General features: G+C 68.4%; 1 protein-coding gene across 1 annotated transcript; it reads right to left on the bottom strand.

Moving 5' to 3' along the window:
• Positions 1-1,520: 1,520 nt before the first annotated feature.
• On the bottom strand, positions 1,521-8,952 carry PLEKHF1 (pleckstrin homology and FYVE domain containing 1). Its single transcript, XM_054570289.1, has 3 exons — positions 8,906-8,952; positions 3,949-4,078; positions 1,521-2,419 (listed from the first exon to the last, which is right to left on the bottom strand). The coding sequence occupies exon 3, from the start codon at positions 2,405-2,407 to the stop codon at positions 1,574-1,576; it is 834 nt and encodes a 277-aa protein (XP_054426264.1). The 5' UTR covers positions 2,408-2,419; positions 3,949-4,078; positions 8,906-8,952; the 3' UTR covers positions 1,521-1,573.
• Between the last annotated feature and the right edge of the window lie 305 nt (positions 8,953-9,257).

The following is a 9,257-nucleotide window of genomic DNA, read 5'->3' on the forward strand; positions in this document are numbered from 1 at the left end:
GGCTGCGGGCCGCCCCACACTGCCCTGCACCAGGCACGGGCGGTCTGGGGAGGAGGCTGTGACCAGGAGGTCAGGGGCCGGGGCTGGGCACCCGTTGTCCCAGCACCATCCCTGGGGCAAAGGGAGGGACCGCCTGGCCTCTCTTGAGGAAGCGGCCCCTCGCCCCGTGACCTGTCCCGCCCGGAGCCCTCTGCCCAGCAGAGCCAGCCCAGACCAGTCTGTGTGGCCCAGGGAGGCCAAGGCTGGTAAACAAGCCGGTCACTCCCGGGCGCCTGGCCCCTGTGCCCAGGGCCTCAGGCAGGCCTGAGGGCCTGGCTCTTCGCCCGCGCCCCCCACCCCCGGCCCCACGGGGATGGCTCCCCGCCACCAGCAGGCTGGAGCCTGGCCTTGCTGCCCCGGGAACCAGGCCCGACCCCAAGTCACTCCTGCTGGCTGGCTGCGGCCCCTGTTCTGCCACAGCGGGCTCCGGCCAGGGCCGGCCAGGGGATGGGCGAAGGCCGCGGCGCGCGCTGGAGGCTGTCCTGGAGGGCCCACGACTCTGGCCAGGCCCGGGCGGGGCCAGCTTCCAGCTCTGGCCCAACACACACTCCTGCACGGCCCCCCACCCCTCCCTCGCACTCAGGGGCGCCAACCCCTGGGGCGGCCGGGCACAGCTCCGCGCTTCCTTTACTCGCCCTCCACCAACTCAACGAGTTAGCAGGTGCCGGGGTCGGGGTCGTGACGGGGCGCGCGCACCTGCGCCCCGCGTGCCACTGGGTTCCGGCAACGCCAGGCTGGCGGACAGTCGCTGACACCTGCCGCAGCGTGGCATCAGCTTCCGCGCAAGTGGCGTCTGAGGAACCCTGTGCTTTCCAGCCACACCAGTCAGCGAACTTTCTTTTTATTATTAAGCCAGTCTGGGTGAGGCTTCTGGTACCTGAAGTGAGAGTCCTAACAGAAAACGCTGCTTTCCCTGCCCAGGGCGGGAGGGGGGCGTCCTGAGAGAGGCGTCAGCCCTCTGGACACCCGGGAAGAGGCGAGGCAGGGCGCGGGGCCTTGGCAGGCTGCAGTCCCCACCTGCGGGCGCCCACGGCGTGCTGGTCTGTGGCTGGCTCTGGGTGAGCCCACGGGCACAGCTGACTGGCCAGGTGGGCATTGGTGAGGCGGGGACCGAGCCTGGGGCTCCTGAAGGCCTCCCAGGGGCCACACCATCCCCGGGCGGTGCCCTTGTCTGGGGTCAAGGCCTCCGAGATGAGAGGCCCTCCCGTTGGTCCTGTCCTCCCGCTGGTCCCTGAAGGCGCCTGGCTGGTGCTCACTCTCGGAGCTCCAGCTCACAGGGTTAGCTAAGGCCTTCGTTCCCAGGGGGCCTATGTGATTCGGGCTTGCTAAAGGGAAAGACAATTACCGGCAGTGGAAAGGACAGATGCCAATAACCAGAAAAGAGCCACTCCCACTGCCTCCCGCCCCCGCCCCCCCCCCGCCGGCGGGGGGTCAGGTCCTGGGGGCGGGGCGCCCGGCAGCTGGGGGACTCCGCACCCCGAGGCTGTGTGACAGGGCAGTGAGCAGCGAGCCGGCCCTTGGCCTGCCGCCGGGGTCAGCTGTGGAAGGAGGACCAGGAGACGCCCGAGTCGTAGAACCTCACGCGGCTGGGCCAGTCGCCATCCCCGCTGCCCTCCCGGTCCTCGTCCGAGTCCTCGTCGTCGCCGCTGGACGCTCCGCAGCCGGCGCTGGGCGGGGACCCCGCACCCTGGCCCTCGCCCTCCTCCTCCTCTTCCTCCCTGCGCTTCTGGGCGGCCAGCTGGCGGTAGCAGAGGCTGCAGACGCGCAGGGGCTTGGGGGACAGGCGCGGCAGCAGGAAGCGCGCGCGGGAGCACTCGGCGCAGACCACGAAGCCGCACTGGCGGCAGTGGTGGCGCCGCGTGAGCGCCGAGAAGCGCGTCTGCGTGCAGCGCATGCAGATGTCGGTGGCCTTGTCGGGGATCCAGGGCGCCGCGTGCTCCGTGCTGGGCGGCCGGCCCGTGGCCAGCAGCTGCCGCCGCACGCACTCCTCGATGTGGCTGATCCACTCCTGGCGCTCCGTGGCCGAGGCGGCCGACACCACGAAGGACTTCTTGGCGGTCCTGATCATCCAGCGGTTCTTGGCCTGCAGGGTCTCCGGCAGCGGCTCCAGCGTCACCTCCTCCAGCGGGATGATGTGCTGGCTGCGGTACTTGCGCTTGCTGAGCACGATGCTGCCGTAGACCAGGATGTCGCTGAACAGGAAGAAGATGCGGGGCTTGGCCTTCTTGCGGCACTCCTTGGTCAGCACGCCCTCGCCCAGCAGCACGCGGCCCGGCAGCGCCAGCGGCTGCCCCGACGCCCCGAAGCAGCTCTCCACTTCGGCGATGCGCTGGCTGTTGATCTCGGTGTTGGCCAGGTGCTCCACCATCTTCTCCGGCGGCTGCAGGGGAGGGGCGCACGCAGGCGTGGGCGTGGTGCGGGGGCGGGACCACGCCGCTGCCCCTGTCCTGTACCCCACTCCGACCCTCAGACAAGGAGTGCCTGGGACGCAGGTGTGTCCCCAGGGAGAGGGATGCGTGGGGCCAGCCAGGGAGCAGAAGGCAGCGATGAAAATGTGCAAGCACACAACGCCGCTGTGGGTTAGCGGGAACATCCACCCCCTGGGGAGCCTTGGAAGACGGGGTAGAACGCCCCCAAACGCTCTCCACCCAAGGGACAAGGATGCTGAGCCCCAGCTCCCACCAGGGGCTCCCAGCGCATGGTGGCCTGCCCCAGGTGGACGCACCAGACAACAGGGCATCCGCACCATCTCCCAAGCCACAGCATCCCAGACCCCGCAGCCCTCGCTGAGCCCTCAGCCTAGTGGCCACCGCTGTCACCTCAGGTGCTGTGTGCCAACAGCTTCCTCCATGTTGCGCACAGCACACCTCACAGAGGTGCCTTTGTGGGCCCAGCAGGGAGAACCCCTGGGTGGGAGGGAAACTCAGGCTCCGCTTGTAAGTCGGGGGCCCGGGTCTTGCACCCCAGGAGACCGGGCTGCCTTTGCCCCCAAGGGTGAGACCCAGGCTGTCCTCCGCAGCCACGCACGAGGCATTGGTGGCCCTGGACCTCCTGTGGCCACCTGCCCCGCCCACACACACTCCCGATGCGGCTCTGAGGAGCCTCACCTGCCCGCGTGCTCCCCTGCCTGCTCACCGGACGCACCTCCTCCCAGCACGTCTGGCGGCTCTTCTCCGTGACTGGAACTACCATCCCCCCAGTTTGTCTGCGCCCCAAGTCTAGGACTCGCCCTGGACTCTCCTCTTCCCTGGGCCCCAACGTCTTCCTCTGCCCAGGCAAGCGCTACAAGCCGTCCCACATCCAGCCCAAGTCCGCCGACGTCCTGGCACGGCCTCCATGTGGGACCCACAGCCCGGCGCCACCCTGCTGCGCCCTCCCTCCTGTGGCTTGGCTCAGGGTTCACGCCCCTCTCAGAAAGGGCCAGAAGGCCCTGCTCAGGCAGCCTGCCCCCCACCCCAGGGCCGATCCGCAAACGATGGCTGGAAGGCGGACCTGGCCCACAGCCTGCTTTTGTAAATAAAGTTTTATTGGGACACAGCCGCGCGTTCCCGTGCAATGGGCCACGGACGCTCTCCTGCTGCGGTGCAGAGCCAGGGGCGGTGGCAGAGGCCGCGGGGCCGCTGAGCCCCCCGAGGTGTTTTCTGCCTGGCCCTTCGCAGAAGAGTTTGCGGACCCCTCCTCCGGGACGTCGCCCCATTTTGGTTTACTGTCACAGGTAGTCCCTCGTCGGCCCACCTGACTTGCCTGTTTGCTCTCCCTCCCTCAGATCTCACCACCAGGCAGGCAGCGTTCTCTGCGGGGGCCTTGGTCCTTGGAAGGGGGTTGAGCACCCAGCACGGGCTTCGGAAGTGGCTCGTGGGAGCCTCTCTGAAGCACCCCAGCGCCCGCCACGTGTGACTCAGCTCTTACCTGTCAGAGGAAGTAGGTGAGAGCCGCCGCCGCTACCGCCACCGCCGGGGCACGCGCGCAGGCCCGCAGCACTCCGGTCTCACGCGCGGTGTTTCTGGGTCAGCGCTCTGGGGTTCGTCAGCCAGGCCACCTGTGGGGAGCGGGCCGTGGGGGCTGGGTGCATTGCACAAGCGGGGCTCAGCCCGCCACGCACCCCTCGCCTCCCGCAGACCACAAGGCTTCCTGGGAAGTGCCGCCCATGCCGCCTTACGTAACAACTGCTATTTTTAGGTTGCTGCGCCTGGCTGCGTGCTGCCAGCCCCGGTCACTGGTCCCTGCTGTGGACGGCCTGGCAACATTCCAGGGCCACCCCGGGGCCCCTGGGCTGGGTGCTGGGGCCCTGGGGTGGGCAGAGAGTGACACAGTGGGTCCACTCACGTAGTGAGTCACGCCCGCTGCCACCACCGCGCCCCCCCCCACGTAGGTGAGCGAGGACTGTCAGGGCGCCGGATGCCAAGAGGAAAAGCAACCCAGGGAACGGAGTACGGCGCGCCACGCACGCGGAAATGTCAACATTTAAGAAGCGTCGGACACCTCTAGCCCTGGCTGGTGCGGCTCAGTGGACAGAGCACCTGCCTGCAAACCAAAGGGCCGCCGGTTCGATTCCCCGTCAGCGAACAGGCCTGGGTTGCGGGCCAGGTCCCCAGCACGGGGCGCACAAGAGGCAACCACACGTGAATATTTCTCCCTCCCTTCCCCTCTCTAAAAATAAATAAAATCTTTTTTAAAAAATAAAAAAGTGTTGGACAACTCTATCTATAAATAAAGATGGACAGAACTTCACACCTGTGAGGGCTGCTACTAATCAAAGCAGGAAATGACAAGTGATGGCAGGGACGCGGGGCAGCGCGGACCCTCGTGCACTGTTGGTGGAAATTAACTGGCTGCAGCCACTGTGGAAAACAGCATGGAGTTTCCTCAAAAAGAAAGAAAGAAAGGAAAAGAAAGAAAGAAAGAACTGCCCAATGCTCCAGCCATCCCCTTCCAAAGAAGTAAAAGTGGGCCTCAAAATGCACACGTGAGAGCAGCGTCGCCAAACAGCCGAGGGGTGGAGGAAACCCAAGGGCCCGTCCACGGGGGAATGGGGAGCACAGCGTGGCCCATCCACATGGCGGAATATTACTCAGCCACCAAAAGGAAGGGAATCCTGACTCAGCTGCAGCGTGGGCGGGCCTGAAGGTACTCCGCTCCATGAAGTGAGCCGTCAGAGAGAGAGAAATACTGTGGATCCCGCCAATATGAGGCCTCTGGAGCAGTCAGATTCCCAGGAGCAGAGGGCAGAAGCTGGTTTTCTGGGGCGGCAGTGGCAGGGGAGGGGAGGAAGGCCCGCGGCTCAGGAACGGGGGGAACTCTGGAGGTCTGTTTCACAGCAACAGGAAACCAGCGCTACCGGACTGCACGCTTCAAAGTGGCTCAGATGGTTAAAACAAAAAAGGTGAGCAAAGCCAGGAGAAGGTGGCCTGGGGAGGAGGCCTGCATAGAGCCGGGGGGGGGGGGGGGGCGCGCAAACAGGGCTTTTATTTATAAATGGCAGCAGCATCAAACGGGACGGCACCCAACCAGCTGGTTCCGGGAGGTGGAGACGCGGGCTTCCTGGTCTTTCTTCCTTCTAAATGGAAGATTCTCAAACAGACACTCCTCACAGGACAATGTCTGGGTCGAGAGCTCTGAGCTCCACTGGGCAGGGCACTCTGCAGGCCTGGCATGGTCACCGGCGGGGCCTGGGCCACCCCCCGTGCCAGGCGCCCTGAGGAGGACAGCCACCTGTGTCCCCAGCCCTGCAGCTTCGGCGGGCGGGCGCGGGGCTGAGCCCCTCGGGCCGGCGAGCTCCGGAGGCCGGCCTGCCCGGCGCACCTGCCCGGTGCACCCGCCCGGCGCACCCGTGAGCAGAGGGCTGGGCGGTGTGGGCCCCGAGGAGCGAGGTGCCTGCTTGGGCAGGAGAGCCTGTGGGCTGGGACGGCCTTCAACACTGCCCCATCCCCACAGGGGGCACCAGGGCGCCCTGCACAAGACCCCCATGCCACTCTGTCCCCGGCCAGGGGTGTGCCGACTCCCTCCAGGCCTTGGTGGCCCAGGTGCGGCTACTGGTGGCAAAACATGGCCCAGGAAGGGGGGGGGCTACCTGTTGGTGAAGAAAGAGGCCTGGGCTCCCAGCGGCCCCCACGCCCTGCCTGGGGGCCTCCGGGGGTCTGCGCCCCTCTGCCCCGTGGGCCGGCAGTGGGTCCCAGGCTGGGGGAGGGGCCGGGCGGCAACATCCTCTCGGTGGCTCCCCTGACATCCGCCGCCCTCACCCCCAGGGCCATAGCTTCACACCCTGGTTTGACTTGACCCTGAGGTTTTTCTCAGTAAGCACAGCCCCGCCCCCCTTCCCCACACAGCGCCTGGGAAGCCTCCTCTCACTGTTCTCACCAGAGAAGCGAGCCTCCCTCCCTCAGCTCAGAGCGGGACAGAGCTGAGCCGTCCCCGCGACTCTTGGGGCCAGTCTGGGACCCTAGTGTGGTCCCCAGGCGCTGACCGAGGGTGGGCACGCCCGAGGGTCAGTGTCTGGGAGCAGGGACGCGGACAGACCTGCCTGGCTGGCAGGGTTTGGAAGTGCGGCTGCCCCCCGGGGCTGGGCCCCCCAACCCGTGTGACCCCGTCCTCCGAGCGGGGCCTGGGAGCTACACCCCCGGGGTGTCACTGGATTCTGTGCACGGCAGCTGCGGGGTCACATGTGACCCACAGCCGGCCTGACTCACTGCGGGGTTTTGTCAACGCAGCTTGGTGGGACACGGCCGTGTGCGGCGGGGGCTGGCTGGCAAAGCCTAGGGTGGCCTCGTGCTATCAGGGTTGCTCCTGCTCCAGGGACACCCTGACACCGTGGGCTGACGGGCGCTCTCCCCCTCCCCTCCTCCCCTCTCCGTCCCTCTCCCCCTCCCCTCCCCTCCCATACGGATTCCAGAGACTGGTCTGGGGCCCGTCCTGGGAGCCTGGGAAGCAGGGGCCGAAGGTGGCCCAGCCCCATCCATCCGTCAGTTACAGCTGGGGACACTGCTTGTCTGGGACGGCAGTCCCGGGCTGGTCATGGAGGGAGGGACTCGGGACTGGCTCCTGGCTGGGGCCGGCGGGTCCTTCACCAGCCCCTCGCGCCCCAGCCGGGCCCTCGCTGCCCCCGTGCCTGCCCGCGTCCCACCCCTGCCAGGCACCGTCTTATTGTGCTCCGTCCCGAGCTCCAACAGGGACGGAGGGAGAGGTCCATCAGTAACAGGCTTCCTGGCAGGAGGAGGGGACCAGAAAATGAACCGAGCAGGTAACGGGGGTGGTGGTCAGGCGAGACCTGGCGGCGAAGTGACCTGGCACCAACCTGGGCGCTGTGCAGGAGGCAGCCCTGCAAAGGCCCCGGAAGAATGTTCTGGGCCTAGGGCGCAGCTCAGGGGCGACCCTCAGAGGCCGCGAAGGAAGGAGGGGAAGGGGTTGGGCCAGACGGGCTGGCAGGGGCCGGCGGAGCAGGCCCCCAACCAGGGCGAGGATTTGAGTTTTTCTCCAAGTGCCCGGGGAGGGGGGACGAGTGGGGGGCACCATCCAAGGGCCCTGTGCCCGCGGAGCGCCTGCCTCTCAGCGTCTCAGCCGTGCCCAGCCCTGCGCACCCCCGAAGGCCCCCCCTGTGAAAAGAGCTGGAATAAGGAAAACAGACCGGGGTCGCCACCCACGGAGCGCTTGTAGCTCACCAGGCAAGCCCATGACGAGTATTATCTCACTTAATCCTCACAAAAGCCCCCTCGCGGAAGGCGCCCTTCCATCCTCACAGCCACTGCCCAAGGCCCGCGGCGTGGCCCGGCCGCCGAGAGCGGCTGAAGGCCGCCCTCGACCACAGGCCGAACCCGAAGGCCAGACGCAGGCCCCTCTGCAAATGCCTCATGTCTGCCTGCTCCCCCTGAGGCCGCCTGGGCAGGCCCCTTAGCTCAGCTGCGCTGCCTGCCTGCCTTGGCAGCCCCAGGGCTGACGTGTGGGGGGACACAGGCCGCAGTCCGTCACCGCTTGGCCCGTGCAGACCCGAGTGGAAATGATGCACCAGGAACACTGAGCCCAGCAGCGACCCCCCTCCCTCCCTCCCCGCTCCCGCCTCTTTCCTGTGCGCAGACAACAGCTTGCGCAGATCAAGCTTTCGGACCCGGGACCCCCTTTCCCCACCTGCGAGGGGCTGCGGGCCGCTCTCCCCCGCACAGCTGGCTCTTGCCGGGCTCGCGGGGCGGGAAAGGGAAGGGTTTTCCAGGGATTCCCGGCTGGGCAGGCACAGCCGTTCTGGGTCTGCCTCGACTACTTGTTCTGCGCTACGGGGACGTGGGGAGAGGGGGAGCAGCCCTGCTTCCTTTGACAACTCCCACCCGAAGTCCCCAACTCTGCGGCTTCAGGGACCAGGCGGCTCCCACCTGGGAAGCCAGCGGGGCCGAGGCCGCCGGCAAAGCGCTGCCCTCCCCCACCCCCCCGCCCCGCCCCGCCCCGCCGCGCTGCTCCTCTGCGCTCCCGGGGGCCGCTGTCCCTGCCCACGGCCCCAGCCGCCACGGACGGGGACTCAGGAGCGAGGCCCCGACGGCGGGGGGAAGCCAGGCCTCGCCGAACCTTCCCCGGACGGCGGGTGCGAGGAGATCCGTGCAGCCCACGGGCGCCTGCGACCCTCCTCCGCTCACACGTTGCGCGTCCCAGGGACCCTGCCTCGACCCGGTGCCCGCTCACCTGCGGTCACCCGCTCTTCCCGGAGCCTCTGCAGCCCCACCAGCCGGCAGCGAGCGCCCTGCCCGGCGCCTCCGCTCCGGGTCAAGAGTCCGACCGGCGCTGGCTGCGCGCCTGTCCCTCCCGCGCCCCGCGGCGCGGGCAGTGGGGGCGGCCGGCGGAAGGCCCGCCTGCCCGCGCGTCCCAGCCCGGCCCGGGAGTCCCTTACCTCCTCGGCCCCGCGCCCCGCGCTCCCGCACTCCCGCACCGTGTCCCGCGTCCCGCTCGCGGCCACTGCCCAGCCCCGCCCCGCCCCCGCCGCGTTCCAACTCTCCCCGACACGCCCCTCGCGGCGGCTCCGCCAATCGGGGCCCTGGCGCGCGGGCGGGGGCGGGGCCAGGACGCCCAGCGCTGCGAGCCCGAGTGCCCGAGAAATGCGCGCGGGCGGAGCGGCCCGAGCCTGAGCGCGTGGGCCGTGCGCGCGCGGCGGTCGGCTCCCGCGCAAGCTCCTCACGCCGAACGGCCTCAGCCGGTTCCCCCGGCGCCGCCTCACCCGGCACCCTGGCCGCCGTCACCGCACG

Source organism: Pteronotus mesoamericanus, unplaced genomic scaffold (assembly GCF_021234165.1).
Source record: "Pteronotus mesoamericanus isolate MK-2021 breed Mesoamerican mustached bat unplaced genomic scaffold, CSHL_Meso_final contig_202, whole genome shotgun sequence".
NCBI classification, from domain to species: domain Eukaryota; kingdom Metazoa; phylum Chordata; class Mammalia; order Chiroptera; family Mormoopidae; genus Pteronotus; species Pteronotus mesoamericanus.